This window comes from Diplodia seriata (genome assembly GCF_021436955.1).
Source record: "Diplodia seriata strain FDS-637 chromosome Unknown scaffold_3, whole genome shotgun sequence".
Taxonomy (NCBI): Eukaryota; Fungi; Ascomycota; class Dothideomycetes; order Botryosphaeriales; family Botryosphaeriaceae; genus Diplodia; species Diplodia seriata.
Window position 1 is genome coordinate 802,435 of NW_027117310.1, and position 22,958 is coordinate 825,392.

The 22,958-nt window shown below is 57.4% G+C and overlaps 8 protein-coding genes across 8 annotated transcripts; 4 read left to right on the forward strand and 4 right to left on the reverse strand.

The window, feature by feature from the left end:
* Positions 1 to 974: 974 nt before the first annotated feature.
* Positions 975 to 2,667, forward strand: MET1_1 (uroporphyrin-III C-methyltransferase; the record flags this gene model as incomplete). The annotated part of the gene is made up of 2 exons (XM_066774458.1): positions 975 to 1,272; positions 1,331 to 2,667. 2 exons carry the CDS (start codon positions 975 to 977, stop codon positions 2,665 to 2,667), a joined length of 1,635 nt encoding a protein of 544 aa, XP_066634577.1.
* Positions 2,668 to 4,128: 1,461 nt separating this feature from the next.
* On the forward strand, positions 4,129 to 5,104 carry MET1_2 (uroporphyrin-III C-methyltransferase; the record flags this gene model as incomplete). Its single annotated transcript, XM_066774459.1, has 2 exons — positions 4,129 to 4,915; positions 4,986 to 5,104. 2 exons carry the CDS (start codon positions 4,129 to 4,131, stop codon positions 5,102 to 5,104), a joined length of 906 nt encoding a protein of 301 aa, XP_066634578.1.
* Positions 5,105 to 7,834: 2,730 nt separating this feature from the next.
* RPL37B (60S ribosomal protein eL37) lies at positions 7,835 to 8,357 on the reverse strand (the record flags this gene model as incomplete). Its single annotated transcript, XM_066774460.1, has 4 exons — positions 7,835 to 7,971; positions 8,060 to 8,131; positions 8,220 to 8,282; positions 8,354 to 8,357. The coding sequence occupies 4 exons, from the start codon at positions 8,355 to 8,357 to the stop codon at positions 7,835 to 7,837; spliced, it is 276 nt and encodes a 91-aa protein (XP_066634579.1).
* A 2,004-nt stretch (positions 8,358 to 10,361) lies between these two features.
* Positions 10,362 to 11,312, forward strand: SLS55_002981 (uncharacterized protein; the record flags this gene model as incomplete). The annotated part of the gene is made up of 3 exons (XM_066774461.1): positions 10,362 to 10,559; positions 10,618 to 10,837; positions 10,891 to 11,312. 3 exons carry the CDS (start codon positions 10,362 to 10,364, stop codon positions 11,310 to 11,312), a joined length of 840 nt encoding a protein of 279 aa, XP_066634580.1.
* Positions 11,313 to 12,017: 705 nt separating this feature from the next.
* On the forward strand, positions 12,018 to 14,471 carry SLS55_002982 (uncharacterized protein; the record flags this gene model as incomplete). Its single annotated transcript, XM_066774462.1, has 2 exons — positions 12,018 to 12,110; positions 12,252 to 14,471. 2 exons carry the CDS (start codon positions 12,018 to 12,020, stop codon positions 14,469 to 14,471), a joined length of 2,313 nt encoding a protein of 770 aa, XP_066634581.1.
* A 1,447-nt stretch (positions 14,472 to 15,918) lies between these two features.
* EPT1 (Phosphotransferase) lies at positions 15,919 to 17,187 on the reverse strand (the record flags this gene model as incomplete). The annotated part of the gene is made up of 1 exon (XM_066774463.1): positions 15,919 to 17,187. The coding sequence occupies one exon, from the start codon at positions 17,185 to 17,187 to the stop codon at positions 15,919 to 15,921; it is 1,269 nt and encodes a 422-aa protein (XP_066634582.1).
* An 818-nt stretch (positions 17,188 to 18,005) lies between these two features.
* On the reverse strand, positions 18,006 to 19,184 carry SLS55_002984 (uncharacterized protein; the record flags this gene model as incomplete). The annotated part of the gene is made up of 2 exons (XM_066774464.1): positions 18,006 to 18,490; positions 18,551 to 19,184. 2 exons carry the CDS (start codon positions 19,182 to 19,184, stop codon positions 18,006 to 18,008), a joined length of 1,119 nt encoding a protein of 372 aa, XP_066634583.1.
* A 1,143-nt stretch (positions 19,185 to 20,327) lies between these two features.
* SLS55_002985 (uncharacterized protein) lies at positions 20,328 to 22,657 on the reverse strand (the record flags this gene model as incomplete). The annotated part of the gene is made up of 5 exons (XM_066774465.1): positions 20,328 to 21,410; positions 21,460 to 21,622; positions 21,670 to 21,776; positions 21,836 to 22,585; positions 22,640 to 22,657. 5 exons carry the CDS (start codon positions 22,655 to 22,657, stop codon positions 20,328 to 20,330), a joined length of 2,121 nt encoding a protein of 706 aa, XP_066634584.1.
* Positions 22,658 to 22,958: the final 301 nt, after the last annotated feature.

Genomic DNA, 22,958 nt, shown 5'->3' on the forward strand with positions numbered 1-22,958 from the left:
TTTAGTCGGCTTTCTGCGACTACGGCAAGGAACGGGAGATGGATGATACCACGACTGCAATGCTTTGAGGCCAGGGTCGACACAGACTGATGATGTACAGAGATATGTGGTGGGACTACTTAGCGATATGAGCGTTCACTGTTTATTGCCATACTTTTGTCATTTTTTAATGTTTTACAGCTGCGTTTGATACCAGCATGAACACGATCGCTGTATATGATAGAAATCTATAAGAAAACGACGAAATCTACTTTGATGCCTTGCTCATGCATAAGTGTGGGGCCCCTGTGCTTAAAAGCACGACAAGCTTTGAGTCTACCTAATATGTACCGCAACTGTGATGTTTCAATGTAGAAGACTGGTCATAGTTCGGAGGCAACTGGCAGCTGACTCGCAAAATTTGTGTAGTAGTTAGTCTCTGTGCGTCGGGCTTTCTTGACTAGCAATTGCAACAGAGACGGAATTCAGAATGCCGAAGCAGCTCCTACATCGGCAACATCGGCATCCAATAGGCGGGCCGGGATTGCCAACAATGCTGTTGTTCACGGGACGTCAGGAGATCTATCTGCACAGTCTCCGCGGCCCCATACACCACACACATGTAGCTTGACGGCATCGCATCCTCTAATGGTGCAGCGCAACGCGTTATCTCTTCACTCACCGGAGACGTTGTTTTGGGCAGCTGGGCCAGCGACTTTTCCGCGGGCAGCTTCTCCGAGCTAGGCCGAAGGCGGGATCGCTGGCGTATCGATAAGAACTTTTGCGATTGCGCCATCGGCCATTCGCTGGAATTTCTTCAAAGGCCGCTGCGCGCCTGGCGACCCATAATTAAATGGTTGTGCCTCCGATGACTCTCCGTGTCTGCGTGCTTCTTTAATTGCTTGGACTCGCCCCTCGCGGAATTCCGGTACTGTTGCTTATTCTTAACGAGTGGCATTGTGCTTGAAGCGCCTCCCGCCGACCCGCCGCCCCTCATGGCTCCCGCATTACTCACGGCTGTCGACTCGACAGATCACGTCCACCTTATTGTCGGCTCCAACCCGCTCGCCGGCGCCCGCTGCACGCGCGCTCTCGAAGTCGGCGCCAAACCGGTCCTCGTCGCTCCCGAGAATGCAAGCATACATTATGGTCTCATGAAGCGCATCGACGACGGCGAAGTCGCGTGGGTCAAGCGCGACTTCGAGGACGGCGACTTGACAACGCTGGGTAGAGAAGAAGTCGATCGAGTTGTGGATGCTGTCTTCGTGACGCTGGGTGGCAAGGCCGCTCTGAGTACGTCTTGCGCACACCTGGACCTAGTATGGACTGACTGCTAACTGCCACTCCACAGGCACACATATTTCCACGCTATGCCGGCGCCTGAGGATCCCCGTCAATGTTGCCGATGCGCCGAATCTTTGTACCTTCACACTCCTCTCCACGCACACGGATGGTCCGCTACAAATTGGAGTGACAACCTCTGGCAAGGGTTGCAAACTGTCCGCGCGCATACGCCGAGAAATTGCGGCGTCTCTGCCTTCCGACCTCGGCCAAGCAGTTGACAGGCTTGGTGTCATGCGGAGAAGGATTTGGGAGGAGGACCACGCCGCCGAGCTCTCCATGGATCCTGAAGCCGAGGAGGATGACGCGGGCCAGAACGCGAATTTCAACAGACTGGTGACACCAGAGGATGCAGAGGCTGCGCGCAGTCGGCGCATGCGCTGGCTAGCCCAGATCTGTGAATACTGGCCCCTTCGCCGGTTAGCAGGCATCACGGACGAGGATGTGGAGGCGGTTTTGCGCAGCTACTCAAACTCCGAGAGCTCTGGCCTCAGCCCGGGCGCAGTGGACCAGCGCCGCAGAAGAGGTCGCATCATCCTCGCGGGCTCCGGTCCCGGCAACCCCGATCTCCTCACGCGCGCAACCCACAAGGCCATCCTATCCGCCGACCTCATCCTCGCCGACAAGCTCGTTCCCGAGCCCGTCCTCGCTCTCGTCCCTCGCCGCACAACTGTCTTCATCGCCCGCAAGTTCCCCGGCAATGCCGACAAGGCGCAAGAGGAGCTGCTCCAGATGGGTCTCGAGGGTCTGCAGGCGGGCAAGACGGTCGTGCGTCTCAAGCAGGGCGATCCGTACATCTACGGCCGCGGTGCTGAGGAGTACGACTTTTTCCGCGCCCACGGGCACATCCCGATCGTGCTCCCCGGCATCACATCCGCCCTCAGCGCCCCTCTATTCGCAGCCATCCCTCCCACCCATCGCAGTGTTGCCGATCAGGTCCTCATCTGCACCGGTACCGGCAGAAAGGGCGCCGCTCCCGATCCGCCCGCATACGTCCCGACCAGGACTGTAGTGTTCTTGATGGCGCTTCATAGGTTGTCCGCGCTTATTGACAGCTTGGTGCTCGACGAGGCGAAGAAGTGGCCGAAGGAGACGCCCTGCGCGGTGCTGGAGCGTGCGAGTTGTCCCGATCAGCGTGTCATCAGGACGACATTGGAGTATGTATGCGCTGCGATCGAGGAAGAGGGCAGCAGGCCGCCGGGTCTGCTCGTTGTGGGTCCGGCATGCGAGGTTTTGTGGAAGGGAGGCCAGAAGTGGGTCGTCGAAGAAGGCTTCAAAGGATTTGAGGAGTTGAGTGTGGAAGGCGACCTGGAGATGTTGAAGGGAGCTGAGGCCGTTGTTGCTTGAGAGCAGTTGTTTTTGGAAAGCGAAACGCAATACTCCGCATCGATGGCGTTATTGGGGATTCATGGTCTGGGCTGGCAATCTAATGCAAGGAAAAGCATAGCATGGCGAAAATGGGTGGTCACAAAAGATTCAACATGGCTGCGAAAATTAAGCGCACGTATAGAACCATCAATTCAACTTTTATTGTATAGTCACACGACGGTATGTTCCAATGTCTCCAAATGAGCTGCTACCGTGAGGGCCTCCGTGATCGGCGGCGGCTCTCCCGCCAAATGCGGTAAAGCAGCCGTCTGCGAGTCCGGGGAAGGCCTTATCGCCTTCTTATCGCGCCGGGGGAGCTGCACGCCATCCCATCACATCACCTTCTAGCTACTGCTTGTGCACCACCAACTGCCTTGCAACGCGGCCCACCCGTCAACAACGGTATTCATGCGGACAGTCACCACATACCACTGACACCTGCACGCTCACGCCATCCCACCATGGCACCGCCTCCTCCTGCGCCCTCCGCCGCCGCCGCGGGAGCTCCACCGCCTCAAAGCACAGCAGCCTCGTCCCCTCCCCTTTCCGCTACCAGGCAACGCGCCCGCACCCGCACGCTCTCCAACGCCACCACAACCCCGAGCACCAAACGGACCAGCGTCGTCGGCGCCGGCGGCGCCCCCACGACGCCGCTGGCGACGCCGAAGGTGCACTACACGGTGCTGGTGCGGCTGCCGTTCGCGCGGGGCGACTTCGTGGACCCGGCGCAGGTCGAGTGGGACGTGACCAAGGACCAGGCCTTGTGGAAGATCATTAGCCGGCCGATGAGCAGCGGCGGCGGCGGAGGCGAGCAGCGGCGCGAGATCAACTGGCAGGAGTTGGCAACGCGGTTCGAGGTCGGGCAGGGGTTCATCCTGCAGCAGGCCGCCTGGTTGTATGAGAGGCACCTGCAGCATGTGAGGGCGCAGATGAGGAAGGTTGGCGGCGGGGCTGTTGCGGGCGCGGGTGCGGGACAGGGCACCACGGCGGCGGCGGGCAGTGGGAGCGGGAATGTGGGGAGTGTGCCGATGAAGAGAGGGGGAAGTGGTGGCGGCGGCGGCGGCGCCTCCGCGGCGCAGGGAAGGGTGAGCGCGTTGTCGATCAGGTCGACGAGGGATAGCCCGGTGCCTTGGAGGCAGACAGTTGCGTCGCCGGCCCTGGCGTCGCCGGTGGTGGGAGGTAGGTAGCTCGTGTTGCTTTCTCAGTGAGTGGAGGGATAGACTAACGGCGGATGTTGCAGGCCAACTCTCACGTACGCCGTCGACTACGACTATCACCCAGAGCCGTCTTCAGCAGCAGCCTCAGAGCCCCCGACAGCCGCTGCGCAGCTCGTTTCGTTCGTCTTTCCCGCCTGCGCCGCGCAGGGCGTCTCCGACGCTTGAACCAACGGCCGAAACAAGCCGTAATCATAGCAGGACCGTCAGCCCGGCTTCCATGCAAATGTCCCAATCCGAATCAGAGTCTTCATCTTCGGATGATGACAAGGATAACCCCATCCGTCGAAGCCAGCTGTTTAAGCGTCCGCCGCGCTTCATGTCCCGCCCAGCCAAGCCTGGTCTGCCCCGTCTAGACGATGTGGATATCGAATTCGACGAAACTGTAGACTACGGCAACCGTGCTGGCGACGAGCGCTCTGATGGCGATGACGACGACGATGACGACGACGATGAATTCCTTCCATTCGCCGTGCCCACTCGCCGCCGTACCGCTCCCAACACCAAGCAGGCCCAGCATCACGGCACCCCCACCGGTCCTCGCCGCGCCCACACCCACACCCACGCCCACCATGACCAACAGCGATCCGCAGGACCTGCGGCTACTCGTTACGGCCCTACCGGCACCATCCGCGCATCCCGCCCTCCCATGTCCTCCGTAGCCGCAGGCAAGCAGCCCATCCGCGCGGCGACGATGGACGCCTCCTTCACGTCCACCAGCGACGCGCGCAGCACAGACAACGACGACGGCCTCGGCGGCGACGGCGGCGGCAACGGCAGACCACGCACCAACAGCGGCTCGGCCGCCATCCAAGGCGCCTTCGCCGGCCGCAGGCAGAAACGCCGCGCCGGCACCGTCACCGCGCCGTACTCGCCAGGCTCCACCGGTGGCCCGGCCGCCGGCGCGCTGAGTCCGCGGCATAGGGCCGAGTTGGCGCGGATGAGCCCGGGGATGAAGAGGGAGGGCAGCGAGGGCACGCCGAGCATGGGGAGCAGCTTTAGCGATCTGGACGGTGAGTGGTGCCACGTTGATGGGATGAAACGCGTTCTTGGTGGGGGGATTTGCTAACTCGGTCCGTGTAGATGCGAGTGTCACGCAGAGTGCGCTGGAGGAGCAGCTGCTCAGCCACATGCAGCATCAGGGTGGCCTGAGCAGGATGAGCACAATCAGTCAGGCGTTGAGGAGTAAGTATTTGCCTTGATACGTGGGTGCTTCGCCATGAAAGCATCATTTTTTCATACCTCTACATCGTGTGGGCTCGGATAAGGTAAATTGTACGGGTTTTGGCATGGCGGATAGATTAGACCAGTAGTCAGAAATGGAGTCTTTGGGAACTCATGGTCTGGACAATGGTAATGTAGCGACATTGAGCGGTAAGGACGAGCAGGCGACGAGTATTCGGCACGTTAACCCACATTGGCATAGTTCCAGAATCGCGGATATAAGCCGAACGCATGGGAAGATAAAGTGTTATGCGGACGTGGAAGTGAGATTGAATTGCGGCAAAGGTATAGTGACATATTCAAACAAGAAGTGCTTGCCACCATGCGCCGCCAGCGGTTGATTTAGGCACTGAAAGCAACTTTCACACGAAGAAGATATTGAGCAGGTAGCACGGTCATGTAGTTTGGATTTCCCTCATCTGTACGCCTCTCTACCCCAGTTTTCCCCTATCATCCACTTCCCTTTCCAGACGAACGCCTCCCGAAGAAGGCAGGTAGGCATGCAGCCAGGCAGCCAGGCAGGCAGGTCGAACATCCGCCAAATCGTGCATGTAAAAAGGCCCTCCCCCCTCCCCCTTACTCGGCCTCATGCGGGATTACACCACGCTCGTGCAGACTCTGGATCCTCTGCTGATGCTCCTGCGCCATGCCCTCCAGCTCCAGTCCGTCCAGGACGGCTTGCACCTCGACGACCTCCTCGGAGCTGCGCAGCCAGGTGAAGAAGCAGAGCAAGGCGAGGCAAAAGGCGACGATGCCGAAGCAGATGCCGATGACGAGGCCGCCGTCCTTCATCATTGTTGCTGTTGTTGTAGTTGTTGTTGGTGTTGATAAGTGGTTTTGGAGGAGGAGTTGGAGAAGTTCTGTGTTGCGGTTATCTTGACCTCGGAGTGGGGTTTATATTGCTGAGCTTACCGGGTGATTGGTGAACTATGAAGAAATCGCGATGGTGTTGTGTTTGTGTTCTAGAGTTGTCGGTGCAGGGAGAAAAGTTGATCGAGTCAGTCCGATGGGTGTTTATCTAGGCGATGTGTTTACAATAGGTATTCACATACTATTGTCCCAAGAAACTGATGTCATATCAGCTCCGGCTCACTTCGGAGCTTTGTGTAATGTGAAAAGGTCGTCGCGACTACAATAGGAATCGCTCACAAGTGTAAAATGCTAAGGAATTATGTCCACCCACCAGCAAGCCTTGGTCCTCGGAAGTGCTCAACACAAATGAAAAACGCTGTCTTATGTAATCAAGCAGCCATTGTTCACAAACAATGTTGTTCACTCCCTGTCCTGTGGTTGACTGTACACGCATAAGCCTCCTCCCGCTATAGTCCTCTTCGGAGAAATGTCCTGGCTCATCCCATACTCCATCTGAGTGACCGTATGCGCCCACAACATCCTGCAATGCTCCTATCATCAAGATGGGAACAATGCAGGAGCCAGCCAATCAATGCAACCAATCAATTAGACGGTGAGATGCGGCAGAATCACTAGCCAGCCTGATTTCGTCAAACCCGACTACAAAAGCGAGGTCGCAACAGCTCCACAAAAATTGCGAGCGTGTGGGAGCAATTAGATGTTAAGCCATAATACCCCGTAAGTGCTGACGTAGCTCTATCGACCGAGAAAGGAATGCATGTGTCGGGCGATATACAGCAGGACAAGCAGCAAGTCAGCAACAGTAGTGGCGTGAACACCAGCGGTGAAAGCAAAAGTCTCGCATTACTTGATGAATCCGAATATAGACTAACATTTGACTGTGTCATGATAAGGTTTTGTAACGGAGACTTGAGTATCCTATGAGTGGAAAGGACGATTGGGGCTAAACGAAGGAGGTTCTGGAATCCAAAGCCGCGTTTGAGGGACACATGTTGTGTCCGATGGAATCGGTCTTACGGCAATTGCTGTCATCAGTCAAGTCTCTCCGCCCACGATGTGTAATTTTGCCGGTCTTCACCGTCTAGACCTTGGGCGCGGCTGATCGACTTGATCGTGTAGAGTAATGCATGCAGGCATCGGGTTAGAACTCATGGGTGATGTCATGGGATTTGAACGCTCCAGTTCGGTATTGGAATTATCCAGCAACAACAGCTCACACCTCCACAGCTCGCAAAGGCCCACAGCATCACTGACTGGAAATATCTCCAAGTATTCACAGAACAGACTGGGATGTTTACACACGGGGGAGGGCAGGTGAAGACAATTTTGCGGCCATGTCAGGCCTTGTGGTGGCGGATGTTGCGTTTCTTGAACGTTTTGGAGTTTCAAAATGCGAGGTCGACTGCAGACAATTTGGCGAAATTCGATGTGACTGGGCGGTTTTGCGGTCGAAATTGCGATCCTCGTACGGGTGTGATTCAGTCCGAAGAGTGGAGGTGGCAATGGTAGAATGAGACCGAAAATCGATCGCTAATCCGAAGCGCCTAAACATCAGTACCATGTCTCAAAAACCACAAGTATGGGTCCAAATGTAGGCGCGGGTGAGCGGTTCCATTGGGCAATGTACTCGATGTTTTGCTCTCATCAAAGAACACGAGGAAGGAAAGGACAAGAAATCCTTCCTTCATTCAATCCAGGAATGCATGATTGCCTCTTTTGCCCCCTGCAAGGAAAAGACTCCGATTCGTGTAGTGGTATACCCACATACCCCACGCCTTTTTGGAAGAAATTTCACCACCGTCCCCATTCTGTCCCGTCTACGACTTGATCATGATTTACGCCGACGACCTCTCCTTGCGCTTGGCAATACCCTGCTGGAAGTTGTTGCTGGCCTTGCGGGGGACCGTCTTCAGGTACCTCATGCGGCCGGAACCGGTGGTGTGCCTCCTCTTGGCCTTCTCGCCCCAGTTGTCTGCAGTGAATCCTGTGTCAGCCGCGGTCCGTTTGCTAAAGGGATGTCGTCCAAGGGATCTCGGGGATTCAGAGCGGGGTGAACGTACAGCTGCGGACCTTGGCAGCAGGGTAGCCGCAAGAGGCGCAAGTGTGCTTCTGAACGTGGAGGGAGCGGCGACCTGTAGGGCGGGCGCATCAGTATTTCGTCCTTGACTCTCGCTTGCTCTTGCGTCCTTCGCCGAGCCGTTTCCAGGTGGGTTTACTAACCGCAGCGCCTGCAGAGGACGTGCGTCTTGTTGTGGCGCTTGCCGAAGCTGGAGGTACCCTTCGCTGTGGTGGTCGTCAGTGTCTGTCGTCGTCGAGGAAAAGTCGCGCGGTCGCCGTCATCGTCGGGAACGTACTCATCTTGAATTAGGGACTGCAAGGGAGCAATGTCAGCACGATGCAAATTGGCAGCAGGTCGGAGCAGGTCGGGCTCACCGTTGGCGTCGATTGTCGTAGCTTCGAGGTGGTGTCGTCGGTGGTGTCGTCCCGTCGGGTCGCGCAGGCGGTTTGGCCGTTGTTCGAATTTCCGCTTAGCGAGTGTGTGCTGCACGTGACCAGATCTTATCGTTAGCGCCGACGCTCCTCCCCAACACCACACCAAAGGCGCTCGACGTGCACAGGCCTAAGGAACCTCCGAATATGGCCCTCATGGTAATTTCACCGGCAAAGCTCTTCTATAAGGGATGAAGCTTGTTCTCCGATCACCTTGGCTCAGACGGAGCTTCTTGCGGCACCAAATTTCTATTTACTGTGTATTTACTTAACCGAGACTGCTTTTCCATTCCAGTAGTCGTAATTTTCTAGCCCGAGGCATGCGCTACGTGCCCTTCAGTCGTCCCCACTCAGCGCGGATATCAATATGGCCGTCGTCGTCAACGACTTTTCCCCTGTCCCATTCTCGGTCCTCGCCCTTCTTCCGCCAGCGAACGTCCTCCTCAGTCCTCTCTCCTCCCTTCTCCCATTTCTTTACTTCTTCATCCGTGAATCCAGCCGCCTTCAGTCTTTCCGCACCCTGTTGTTTCCATCGCTGCCGATCACGCAAAGCCTCTAGTGCCATGTCCCAGTCATCCTCCTCCGAACCAGGCTGCACGTCCTGCGAGGGATCGTAATCAGCCGCAAAATGGGCATCCATCGTGGAAGATGCTCTCATGGCTCCGCGCCCGCGTACACGAACTTTGGGTTCAGGACGCGGAGGCATTGGGCCGACGATTGCCTCTAGGGGATCAGAGTCCGAGGATGGCGACTTTGCACTGCGTGGCAGCCTTTCCGTTCCAGGCTCCTTCCGCTTGTGTTTGGTTGCTTCGTGTTTCCGTTCCTTCGAACCATCTCTCGACCTCTCCCTCGATGGCGATCTGCGCCTTCTGTGTTTAGGACGGCGTTCTTCTTCAGATATGCTTCCAGACCCTGTCTCCCGGCGAGACCTGTGCCGTCTGTCTCTACTTCCTGACCGGCTCCTATGCCTGTGCCGATGGTGTCGCGCGGATCTGTGGCTGTCTCTGGTGTCTTCATCCGTCTCGCTCCGATCGCGGTGTCTTCGACCCCTATGCGAGTGTCGTGATCTGCGATGTTCGCGATCCTCTTCGCTGTCGTATGAGCGGCGACTGCGCTTCCCTTTGTCTCTATCGTCGTCGCATTCTATCGATTGGTCACGCCTCGAGCGGTGCGACCGACGGGAGCTACGCTCGTCATCCCGCCGCCGGCGGTGTCCTCTGTCCGACTCGGTGTCGCTCTCTTCTGTACGCCGCCGCTTGGAAGGCCTGGATTCGCCGCCGCCGCTTCTCCGATCAGATTCGCGCAATTTGTGTGGTCGCTCGCTACTTCCTTGACCACCACCTGCACGAAGGGCCCTGAGTCGCGCTCTTGATTCCTCCGCCTCCTTAGCAAGAAGAGCTGCATTGTGATTGTCCGTGTCGCGTAGGATATTACGGAGGAATCGCGTGTTTGGCTTGGGAGCCTGGCCCGTCGGTCTGTTCCAGAGTCAGCTTGCCATTCAGGGCGAAAAAAGTCGCGCGCGAACTTACCTCGTAGGCAGGAAAGCCTGGAGGCCTACAGAGGCGTAGCGTGCAGAGCTCGACTTCGCATCTTTCTTCAGCAACTCCGCCACATAGTTGTCGGAGAGATCGTCCGTAGGCATTACAAGGTTAAACCTTCGTGGTATCGCAGCGCGTTGCCTGAAAGCACGCAAGGTGGGGAAAAGATACAGATGGGCGCACAGTCGGAGTCGGTCCCAGTGACGTGAGGAGGCCGACGGGCAGTGATCTTATCAGCCCCGAGGAGTAGCCGAATCATCCACGCCGCCAGTGATCCCCGCCGTTGCCGTCGCACTGTTTACAAGCAACAAATCTTCCCGCACAACAGACCAGCATGGCTGCCGACCACACCGAGGCGATTGAGCGCCTAAAGTCGCTGCAGAGCACCCAGGAAATCAAAATCATCGAGCTCAGCGATGAGATTCGCCCACAACCGGCCAAAAATGGCGACAAGCGCAATTCCGCCGCCTCTGAGATGTCCGCGGACGACGCAACGCCGGCTAGTCTGCAAGCTGACCTGATCCACTACAAGGTATAAAGCTGGCTACCAAGAAGAGTGCGCGCGTGGCCTCAGCTAACTTTCCGCGTAGGAACTGTTCTCCAAGCTGCGCTTCAGCTACGTTGAGCAAGTCACCAAAGAGAAATACCTCACAGCGATAACCGCGGACCCACCTCAGATCCATGATCAGTCTGAGAATTCGGCACTTGAGGCCCAGCTGGTCGAGGTCAAGGCATCCCTCAAGGCACAAAAAGTAGAGGCGGCGGAGATGCTTGCCGAGCTCGAGCGCCGAGGGCGCGATTTGAGCAAGCGTAGGTGTCCCAGGAGCTTGGAATATCGGCAGAGGTCTGACGATAAAGCATAGGTTACGAGTCAATTCAACTCCGCACCGCTCAGCTCGACACACTTCCCACGGAAATTGCCAACTTGGAAACGACGATCGCGGAACTGCGGGAAACTCAGGCACCGCACCCAACGAACCCGTCGCTATCGCTGCCACTCCCGGAGACGCTCTCTGTGTTGGCAGCCCGGGAGGCCGAGCTTGCAGCACTTGACAAGCAGCTGGCCAGCCTCGAATCGACGGTGCCGCGCAGGACGCGAGAACTAGAGCGGCTCGAGACAGAGCTGCATCCGTTGGAAGAAAAGAAGCGCAACACAGTGCAAGCGGCGAAGGAGGCTCAGAGAAGGAGGGAAGCTGGTGAGGCAGGCATGGGCGATGACTTGGAACAGCGTGGGCGGTGGTTGACGGCTGTCGAGCAAGGGCTGAAAGGCATGTTGGAGGTGTAGGGCTGAGGTGGATTTTGACACTTTTTGGTATGGCGTCTGGTGTCTGGCAGGGTAAGGTTACGACGGAAATGATACCATGGGCGGGTGCGCGGAAATTGAATTGGCTGTATGATGCTGAGAGCCAGAGGAATGTGATGTTACGCGGCCTGTGATGTTTCCACGGGTGGACAGTCATGGCTGTGGAGGCAGAGATAGCATTCTGTTGCTGATTGCTCGCTCGGACGGCGAGCCGGCACACGCCACGTCCGGTGTCGGCAGCCAGGGGCGATAGTCGGCTTCTCACCCGAGCGCCGGCGTGGGCCAGGTTGCAGGGTTGGGGATGCCCCGGATTCGACAGAGACCCGCGAAAATCACAGCAAAAGCTTGGCCCGCTTACGATCAGCACCTTGTTGACTGGCCGCCGTTGACGTAGCACGTGTAGCGTATTATCCCAAGCGGTGACTACAACCTTCCGCAATCCCGGACGCAAGCGCCAGCCCCGCCACTCGGGTTCCAACGATTGCAATCACGAACCCGTGGACGCCGCAATTCGGTCCGACGCTTATCTATGAGCTGCTCGCGATAACCTTTTCATACCCAGATATTGTAGTGTCAGCTTCTGGGACGAGAACAGGCGCAGTCGCTGGAAAGAAGAAGCGTTTCATCCTCACATCGTTCCTCGCTGCAACGACCAGCTTGCTTGTCCGGAAGCGCAGTACCAACATCATGTCCACACAGACAGAGGCCCCCGCAACGCTCTTGCCGCCGCGCAAGAAGCCCAAGTCGCGCGATGGATGCCAGCGCTGCAAAGTCAAGAGGGTAATGAAACCCCGACTAGCCCACTGTTCCCCTCATTGCCCAACACGTCGATATTTCCCAGAGTTCGCTCCTGTATAACCTGATCAATCCCGCTTCTTAACTCTCCTACCCATCGCAGACTAACATGGATCTGGCACGTAGCTTAAATGCGACGAGACCAAGCCAGACTGCCGCAACTGTGTCACTCGTGGCATCGTCTGCCCTGGCTACAAGAAGTTCATCAAGTGGAGCACCAAGTATGAGGCGTACATGCCAGGTGCCTCGCGCACGCTTATCCTCGGACCAAATCAGCTGAGGGAAGATAAGCGGCTGAGGAATGGCAGCAGGGTCATTAATTTTGCCGAATCATCAAGCCCAGAAGAGGAGGGAATTCAAGAGGTGGTAGAGCGCCCCACGAAGCGGCCGAGAAGGACAGAGAAAGTTGGGCAACCGCTCGGTGGCCAGCCTCGAGATGTGGAGCAAGAAGCACGATTGGCACGGGAAGACGACGGCGAGGCGCAGAAGCGTGCCGCAGCTCTCGAGGAGCACATTGCACGGGTCGCAAAATGCGTCCAGCCGGTCGAACAAGAGCCTGAGGAGGATGTGGTGCAAAGCATCGAAACAGGCGAAGAGCAAAGCGTACGCAACACTGCCACACCACCATCCGCCCCGGAAGCCCCAGATATCGACGCCTTGCCTGAGGACGATCCTCCTCTTCTCGACTCCGGCGAGTTTGAGATACCAGATTTCGACTTTTCAACCCTAGACTCACTCCCTATCGATGATCGCGTCGACCAAGCAGAAGATGAAGAAGCCGAGGGGAACGTGGAGTCACATGATCTGGTCATCCAAAATGGCACACAAGACGATAGCTGGCTCTCACGCGAATTGCTCCGCAACTTCTACGGCATGAACTCTGGTCCTTCAAGCGGTCCTGCTTTCTTCGAGCCCGGCATGGCTCTTGTCGAACACTACTTCAAGAGCGTCTGTGCGCTCTATTCCTCCTTCGACTCTGCCCTGAACCCGTTCCGTACAGCAGTAGGCCGGATTTGGGATTCCAGTCCCTCTGTGAACTACGCTATCCAGTCTATGGCCGCCGCTCAGCTCGCCAATTTCTACCCGCAAATGGTCGTGACGGGGCTGGAGCTTCAACGCAAGGCATATCAGCATCTACAGGATGAGATGACCATGGTGACCGCCGGTTGCCAAAGCAGCGAGCGCGCACTGCTTGCTATCCTGCTGCTTGGCCTTACGGCATGCTGGCACGATGAGAACGACCTGGGCTTGACGCACCTGGCCGCAGCGCGTGCTCTAATTTACCCGCGTCTGATCGCCCCGGTCCCTCCTGAGAACAACGTCATCCGCCGACAGAACCAGTTCTTCGAAGAAAGCTTGATCTACTGGGAGATGCTCATCGGGTTCGTCTCGCCAGAATCATCCATCAACGACACCGCAGGGCGTCACGGCAAGCCGTGGCAGTCCGGCGGCCTCGGTCCCTTGGGCATCGCATCGTCTTTCATGAGCGGCAACCGCAGCCACGCCTTCGCCAGCGGCAACAAGCTCCTCCCCCACCCCTGGACCGGCATCGCGCCCAACGTACAGATGCTCTTCGCCGAAGTCGGCCGTCTCGTCCGCCACGAGCGCCTCTCCCACCGCCAGGCCTCGTCCGCACACCCCTCGGACCCTCCCGGCTACTCGACGCGCCCGCCGCCGTCCTCGGCCCCGGCGCAGCAGGAGCAGCGCGACAAGCTCGCGTGGGCGACGCTGCTCGAGGAGCAGCTGCTGTCGTCGGACCTGCCCGCGGCGGGCGACCTGATCGACCCGGGCGACGCGGCGACGGCGCGCGCCGACTTCGTGCAGCTGGGCGAGGCGTACCGGTGCGCGGCGCTGCTCGAGATCTACCGCGTGTACCCGCGCATCCTCCAGCGGCGGCTGGGCGCCGACTCGGCGTCGCGCGGGTGGGAGCGGACGGGCATCTGCAGCCTGACGCCCTCAACGCCCGGCACCGCGCGCGAGGCCACCGACCTGCGCATCTGGCTCAACAGCCTCGCCCTGCACGTCGTCGACCTGCTGCAGGAAATGCCCCACTCCTCCGGCACCTGCAGCACCCAGCCCATCCTGCTCGTCGCCGCCGCCGGCGAGATGCGCTTCGTGAGCAGCCTGGATTACTTCGACCTGCACGCGAACAACGAGAAGGTGAGGCATGCGAGGGCGTTTGTGAGGGAGAGGTTGAGGGAGTTTGCGAAGAGGTTGCCGAGCAAGCCGTTGATGCGGATGATGCAGTTGGTCGAGGAGGTGTGGAGGCGGTTGGATGCCGGTGACAAGGACGTCTTTTGGTTGGATGTCATGTGGGAAAAGGGTTGGCAGACTGTCATGGGTTGATTCTGATAACTCTCTTGGTACTGTGTGCTTGGGTAGGGGCTTCTAATATTTTCTGGGAAAATAGGGCGTTCTCGGGACTATCATGACGTGCATGGTATACGGGGGTGTTATTCTGTTGGATATATGCACACACACCAATGGCAGCGACGAATGATGGTTACAAAGCTTCTGCCGATTAAGCCAAATTTTGTGGTGACACTCCGTTTCCCCTGTAGGCCTTGCATAATTTTGATGGACGAGTCAAGGACTTCCACTATTCTAAGATTGTTTCTCTATAACAGTTATATAAACCGTTCACAAATACGCAAGTACTTATCTTTCCGCGAGTTTCGCTTTTGGCAGTAGTGTCTGTGAACGCCCCCGTTTCTCTTATTTCCCATTGCAAAAGTTCTACTTAAGCGGCAAATCAAGTGATAAGTTCCCGCACCCTTTAAAGCCTCCTCATGTGCAGTTGAAATTATAGAGCGAGCAACCAACAACTAACCTGATGGGAAAGGCCAAAACAGATCATCTCTACTGTGGTGGTTTGAAGTAAGATAAGAATGATTCCCCGCTCGCACTTCTGTTTGTTTCGTTATATTATTAGCGGCCGTGAGTGTCACTATCTATATAAGGTGTTTGACATCAAATTCTCGAAGTGATGTGCTTCAGATCATGATGCCGATGATTATCACCACGAAGTTTACAGCTCCTTCGTGCAGCCGATGGCTAGCGTGGATCTGTTTTTTGCTCATGTCATGGGTAGTTAAAGCTATCGTCCAGACGAGAATGTCGAACTAAAAATTCTATATACACGTCCGGACGATGGCTTTAACTACCTACGTATTTTTTTTCTCTCTAAGAACGAGCTAAGGCATAGTTACGCCATGTTCTGCTATTCTTCGCGCTAGCCATCGGCTGCGAGAGGGGGCTGTATGATATCCAGCATTTCAAACATGTCCAGTCTACCACCACTGATCTTGTTGATAGTCATCTATTATCATATTTCATTTATCTCATGCATACATAAAAAATAATATTCAATCGCCTTTCCTTCAACAGAACGTTCGGTTCTACCGCTGCCATTACCTCGCCCTTCACTCATCGTACACGATGTATGAGACGTAAGGCCAAAGAGAAAAAAGACAGCAGCCACACCAAGCACTTCGGCGCCCCAACCGTGTTCGCCGAGCAATAACGAGTGTTTAGAAAATGCTGATCGCATCCTTTGTATCTTCCGCGGGACCACCTCTAGAACGCTTACCGTTTCCATTTCATTTCCATTCCCATCTCCTTCCTTGCGTTGAACCACCACTCCTCCGCTTCCATGAGCTCGTTGAAGTAATTCAGCGCCCGAAATTGCCCCCGTCCACAATCTCCCCGCTGCACTCACTACCATCATCGCGACTGCTTCTCCACCGACAAATCCCCCGGACCACCTCGTCCGTTCGAAGCGAAGCGAACTCATCTAGTTCTTCTTCTTCTCCGTCTCCGCCGTCTGAGGGTATTTGATCGTCAAGCACCAGATGTCCAAATAATCGCAGATGGTCCAAATGACGTCGACGACGAAGCTGCCGTACACACCGATCGCCAGGCCCAAGCACATGAAGATGAAGGCGACCTGGTAGACGCCGTCGCCGAGCGCGCTCGGCCAACCCGCGTTGCGCAGACCGCTAAGGTCGAGGCCGTCGATGTGCGCGTCCTTGAAGGTCTCGCGGATCCACGGGCCGAGGCTGTCAACGACGGCGAAGGTGAGCGGTAGGACCAGGATGTTGGTGCGCGGGAACGCCGACTTGCACAGGTGGGCGGTGATCATGCGGCCGACGGAGAAGGCGTTGATGAGGCCGACGTAGAAGACGAAGGGGACGAGATGGGCCTTGAGGATGACGGGCTGCAGGTACAGGTACGTCGGGATGAGGGCCCAGGCGGTGAAGAAGGGGAGGAGGCCCAGCATGGCGCCGCGGGAGCGCTGGCCGCGCTCGCGGCGCGCGGCGATGACGTTCTGCGAGGCGCTGACGGTGTTGAAGACGAGGATGACGCTGCCGTACACCATGTACCACTCGGTCCAGGCCATGTTGTACAGCAGCTCCGGCAGCCAGGCGGGCTTGGACAGGCCGAGCGAGGCGAGCAGGCTCTGGCCCCAGAAGCTGCCGCCGCCGAGGTAGCCGGTGAGGGCGAAGATGACGCAGAGCGTGAGGATGCCCTCGACGGGCCCGGAGACGAAGCCGAGGGTGAGCGTGTGCGTGTGATACTCCTCCCACGTCTGCACGTAGAAGGTGAGCAGGCTGGCAAAGAGCGTCATGACCGTCTTCCAGCCCTGGCCGAGGTTCATGGCGGCGGAGAAAATTAGGACCTCGAGCGAGGTGTTGACGGCGTCGACGCCGTGGTCGAAGAGCTCGCCGAGCGGCCCGCTCTGGCGCGTGCGGCGGGCCTGCGAGCCGTCGACGGCGTCGAAGGTCTGGTACAAGAACAGGCCGGCGGCCCAGCTGTAGTACACCCACGACGGGCAGTCCTGGTCGAGCGTCGGGGTATACCACAGCAAGGTCAGGAAGTTCGCGACGACGAATCCGAAGCCGGTCAGGGTAATCAGGTTGGGCGCCATCCACATGGGGAAACACTTGATGACGACGTGGGTGTAGAAGGGCTTCATGATGTACTGCGAGACCAGCGAATGGTCCACGCCCGAGTACTTGTACTCCTTCAGCCTCGGCAGCTTGTCCTGTCGTATGTACACCATTTTGCCGTGTGGTATCTGGGTTGATCGGCTGTCTTCGTCCTCGTCCAAGCTCTTTATGGGGCCAACGCCCGCTGTTGTCTCGTCTTGTCGGGACTAGGTTGTGGGTGTGAGACCAGAGGTACCGCGTGCGGTTTGGCGTCGATACGTCGTCTGGAGCAGCGGCGGACCGGTAGAATTGTGGGCGCGCAAGTCGTGGTCGTGGCGGTCGTTGCAGTCGTGTCGTTCGTGGCAGCGAGGGAGAGTATTTACAAAACGACGTGCGTGGGTCGAAAAAGTTGTTTTGAATCCCGATTCCTGGCACTTCCGACGCGTTGGCGTCACCGGCGCCCCGCCAATTGCGACTGGACCGTGTGCCATGTGCCCCTCCGCTTTGAGCGGTCAAGAGCTGGCAGCTTTCACATGCCACTACACACTAGCTACTGAGCTCTGGGTGTGTCATGCGTAACGAAAAAAAATCCAGCGGGATTTGGCCAACGGGAAAAAGCAAGCATGCGTAGCTGCGCACCATGATGTCGCTCTGCGGCTTCAAAGCAGCAGAGCTGCCCTCCGGCGCACAACCGCTGATTCGGCATCCGTGCGTCACGACATCGCACCACGTTCAAGATGGATTCTGTATCATTTGTGTGTTCGACTTTTGTATTTGCTATTCGCCTTAGAACTAATCCCATCGCATGCTCATTCTCATGTCGCTCGCCAACGAGAACGCGTAAAGCCTTGCAGCGAATGTTCTTCGTCCTTGTATCGCCGCCTTAGAGACCTGGAGCCATTGCTCCGGCCATTCCTGTGCTGCTTTTGTTTCGTCGATCGGAACTGATATCTCATGCAACGGGGCTCCACTTCATCGGGATCAAGATGCGGCTCTTCATCGTCTGAATGAGCGGCACAGTCTTGTGGACAGTCTCGCCCCAACCCTCGACGCTCCAGCTCTGCTCACGACGGCGCTTGCGCTCCTCCAGGTTGGCGAACTGCCAGAGGTGATGCACTGTGTTCAGGTCACCGACCTGGACAAACCAGGCGCCGACACCCTCCATGACTTCGCGCCGCGCATTGAGGCCGCGCCTCCAGTGAGTCTCCCACTCCAACAGGTTGCCCGGGTGTAGCGTGTACGAGCGAAGTTCGAAAACGCCACCGAGCGAGCGGGGTGGGGTCGTCGGCCAGAACGAGAACTCCTGCATCAGAGAGTTGCGCTTCGAATGGATGAGCTTCTTCAGCTTGGAATCGAACTCGGGGAATCCGGGATGCGACTGGATGTTATGCAGCGAAGCGTGGTAGCCCTCGTAACGTTGGTACTCCCAGATGTGGACTGTTGGAAATCCACAAGTTAGCCTCATTCAAGAAAAAGGTGAGTGAGCCTGTGACTTACCGAAAGTATCGCAATCTCCGACCTCAGTCCTCCAGCTGCCGACCAGGTGCACCTTGTTCTCCGGGAGCGACGCCATCTTCGGGTACCATTCGCCGACCAGCTTGACGTACTCATCCACCTTGTCGGGCTTGACCTCGTGGAAGACGATTGAGTGGACGTACTTGCCGCGAGCCAGAACCTGCGAGAAGCTGCGCTCCATCTCGCGGTCGAGGTTGCGGCCCTCGGTGGTGCCGTAGATCAGCCTCGACAACTTGCCCTCGGACTTGCCGCTTTCCTGCGACTCTTCGCGGGCCTTTGCTTCTCCTGTGAGGTTGGACGCAAGTGAGCCAGTAGCTTTGCCATCGGGAGAGGAAGAAGGAGAACCAGATCGCTTATTGGGTACAGACGCAGACACATCATCGCCAGCAGGGGACCTACTCTCTTCGCGCTCCCGCTTTTGGTATTGCTCCCTCAGCTGCTGGCGGAACTGGGCTTGCTTTTGGTCGAAGCTAGCAGCGCCATCGGGCGAGACGTCGGCGAGCGCAGGGGCTCGCGTGGACGATAGGCGCGTGGTGAGAGCGGTAAGGGAGCGGGAAACGGGCAGGGCTGCAGCCGCGGGGCGAGAGCGGACAACAGGCGCGAGGCGGAACAGCATCGTGAATGGTGCTGTGGGGGGTGTGGTGTGCAGGAATGGGTGCGTGCCAGAGCAATGGAAGGGGAAGGGAGGTGGTGGGTGGTTGGCCTGCCTCGATGACGTTGGGCGGTGGAGCTGCAGGCGAGCTCAGAACCGCGTCGTCGGCAGCGGAGAGTGCAGCAGCGTGGAGTGGTGCAGGCGAGAGGGGTGTACCGGTGCCAAGGGGGATGGGCGTATGGGCGTCCGTCAATGAGTGTCTGCGTCTTGTACCTTCCCAAGTCCAGCGTCCGGAGAGTTACTTGCGTGGCCAGGGTCGGCTGTCTGAGGCCGTTAAAACGACTTCCCCGCACACCAACCCAGCTCCACACCCCAGCCTCCGCCAATCACCGTCCATGCGCGAACCCACCCTGCACCCGCCCGCACACTCATCCGCTGCTGCCCGTCACCATCGCTGCCGGGTGCAGAGTGTGTCGGACAATGGTTTTATCGATCGGAGCCTTACAAACCGCGCTTTGGCCATTGGTGCTGCTCCGCCCGCCCCCGCATCGCACCCGAGCACATCCCCCAAGATTCCCGAGTCGTGCGGCCGGACGGCACTCATCCCCGAGCCATCTTGCTGATTCCAGCGTTGGCGTCTCGCGGAATCATCGGAACTACATCACAACCATTCGCATGGCTTTGCACGGATGTCTGCTGGAGGACCATCTCACGTTTTGGTTCTGTTTCGGCCGTCTGTCCAACTCCTACATGATCGGCCGCTTGGCCAGTTAGGTCCTCTCCGGAGCTGGCGACCTCATGACGCAGCATGGAGCTGCCACTGTAGCATAGTCTTGTCTCTAGCAACATGCATTCGTCCCCTATTCCTTCTACCCCAGACCCCATGCCCCGAACGTCCTCGCTCCAGAAGTCAACTCAGATCCGCCCGTATAAGCTATCTACAGCAATTAGAAAGCCTGAACCTCCTTTCCTGGTCGCGCCTCGGAGCCCTGTACTCCCTGGACCAAGCCAGCATCACGAGGTATCAGCCAAGCCCAGCCCCCCACCAAGCTCCAACGACGCCCACCGAGTGTATGCCTTCAAACGCTGCCGAAACCATGAACTTTTTTGTGATGAGCTGGAGACTGAATCCCGAAAAAAGAGTGTTGTAAGAGGAAGGAGTTGGGTCTATGGCCTGACCCGTTCGTAGAAGAGAATGTAGGCCACCTTGTTATCCTTGGCTCCCTTATCCGCCATCGGTGTCCTCTTGCCCGTTGACGAAGCCGGAGTAGCTGTGCCGTTAGCGATGCCGGCCCACTTCTTGGAGCCTGCAGTGGAACCCGAGCCGTTGACTTGACTCCAGCCACCTTCAACCTGTGAGTCATCTCCCTCATCAAAGCCAGCCTGTTCGTAGATACTCTTGCTGGCGCTTGCGCTATCATTCTTATGCTGTTCAAGTGCCTTGGCAAGTATGCGAGGATCTTCCTCACTGCCACCTTCGGCGACATCCTCACTGCGGACGCGCCTGAGAACGGTGTCGTCCATCCGAATCCATTCCCGGCCATCTTGACGACGTACATCAACCGTGTAATGGCCGCCGCTGGCTGTCTTTCCATGGTGGTAGACGACACCAGTCAAGCGGTACTTGGGCTCGCCGCCCTTGACGGCCAAGCCAGGACGCATGTGCTGCGGGAAAACTTCCTTTGGAATCTCCAAGTCCAGAGGGTAGCCAACCTTCTTCCAAATCTTTTGAGTACCGCCAGTGTTGTCGTACTGGAAACGCTTCAGATGGAGAATCAACACTGGCGGGAGCGTTTCAATAAACACCTGCTTGGTGGCAGAGGCGTTGGGTCCGCGAGGAGAGTTGAAGTCACCCTGGAGTGTCTCAGGCCTGGTCAAGCCCTTCAGTGCGTCCACGATGTTATTGACGTTAGGAGCACCGATGTCAAGTTGCAGAGGCTGATAGGGTTCGAGTGTGACAGAGGTCTTCAGACCCGGAACACGGAGCTCTGAGCGGAGCTTCCCGCCAAAGATCTTGGTGACCGGGGTTTCAGACTCAATGATTCCAGAGGACCTTGTGACGGATGATTTTTGCTTGGGTCCAACTTCGAGCCATCCTTCGATCTGAGTCGAGTCGGTGTTAGAAGTAGACGGGGCATCGTTGGTCGTAACCGTGCTTGCGGGCGCGCTCTTCATAACGTGGACACATTCATCGTGGAGACCAGCCAGGAGGAAACCCAGGAATTCTTCAGCATCTTGTTGATGACCACGCTACAAATGTCAGCATTTCGAACACGTATTGGGTGAGGGATGTACTCACCCTCATATGAGAGAACCTTGGCTGACGCTTGATCACGTCATAGACGAACTCGGGAGTGAATTGTTCACCATACTTCTCAAGCTCGGTGTCCTTGAGTCGTAGTCTGAGCTGTTCCTGGGAGACCGCAGAGTCGATTATGGTGTATTCGCGCATGAACATTATCCTACAATATGTTAGATGTGACGTAGCATGGCGTTGCGCAAAACTTACATTGCGTCAAGCAAAGGTGTCTCGCTTTTGAAACTGTACGCCGCGCGCTTGCCCACCTGATCCAAAAAGTCATAAAATGGTATACAGAAAACAAGGGTTTGAAGAATCTTGTAGCTCGTTAGGAAAACGGTGTTGTCAGGTGAGGTCCACAGGGGCGCCAACTTACAGAGTTCATATAGCACATGTTACCAGTATTTACAAGGCCTCGAGGCGCAAGGAAGGCAATCTTGTTGTCGGCATTCACATTGTAAGTCTGAAGCACATCGGCCATCGAGTCGCTCTTAGCTGCAGCAAACCCATTGGCCGCTGAGATACCGTTGGAGCTTGAAGCGACCGGAGCAGCGGCAGCAGCGTTCTTGGTCCTCACAAGATCAGCCCACGACTTCGGCGCCGCTTTTGGCGCAGGCGATGTCGCAGTAGCAGTGCGCTCTGACTCAGGCGATGCGATGGTTGCTTGCTCTGCACTTTCGCTACTCCCTTGTGGCGCATCACCAACCGTGCTGGGTTTCTCGGGGGTTGAAGTGGCAGTGCTGGCCTTGCGCTGAGAAGTAGAAACCGCTGGCTTGATTGGAACAAGCGGCACCGCAGGGATGGTGGCCTTGCGAGTGTGTCCAGCTGCCGTCGGCTTCTGAGGCGTTGTGGCAGGCAAGGCCGACGAAGGCGTGGTAGGGTGAGTAGAGTCCGCTTCTGACTGAGCTTGAGAAGTAGCGGGAGTCTCTTGCTCGGAGGTAGCAACGGCTGTAGACTCAAGAGCCCCAGCAGAGTCGTCCACCTGCTCCAGTCCTTCCACCTCTGCTTGATCCCTCAGCGGAAGCTCTACGTTCGGCGCGAGCGCGGGAGGTTGTTCACGCCTCCGTCGCCTCTGCCGATGCGCCTTGGGCGGAAAAGGCTCCTCCGGGTTCGAGTACCACGGAAGCTGCATCCGGTTCAGCTTGACTGCAATATTTTGTCCATATTGAAGTGAACTTACGGAGGGATAGAACGGCATCTTCACTCCAGGAGATGGCGGCGCATGCTGCGACGAGAAGGACGGGTGAGAAGTCGCAGGATGGAGGGGCGGGGTCGCAATGCTCTGCGCCATGGTCGGCGTCGAAGGCGACACCAGCGCCTGCGAGTGAACCGAGGGCGTTGACGGCGCAGGTTGCGGCGTCGACGAATGCGCGACCAGCGGGGCTGGAGGCGTATGGGTATGGGCAACCGGCGGCGTGCGGACGGCGTGGCGGTGAACGGGTGCGACAGACTGGATGTGAGGGTGCGAGGAAACGACCACCGGAGAATGTTGCTGGGGC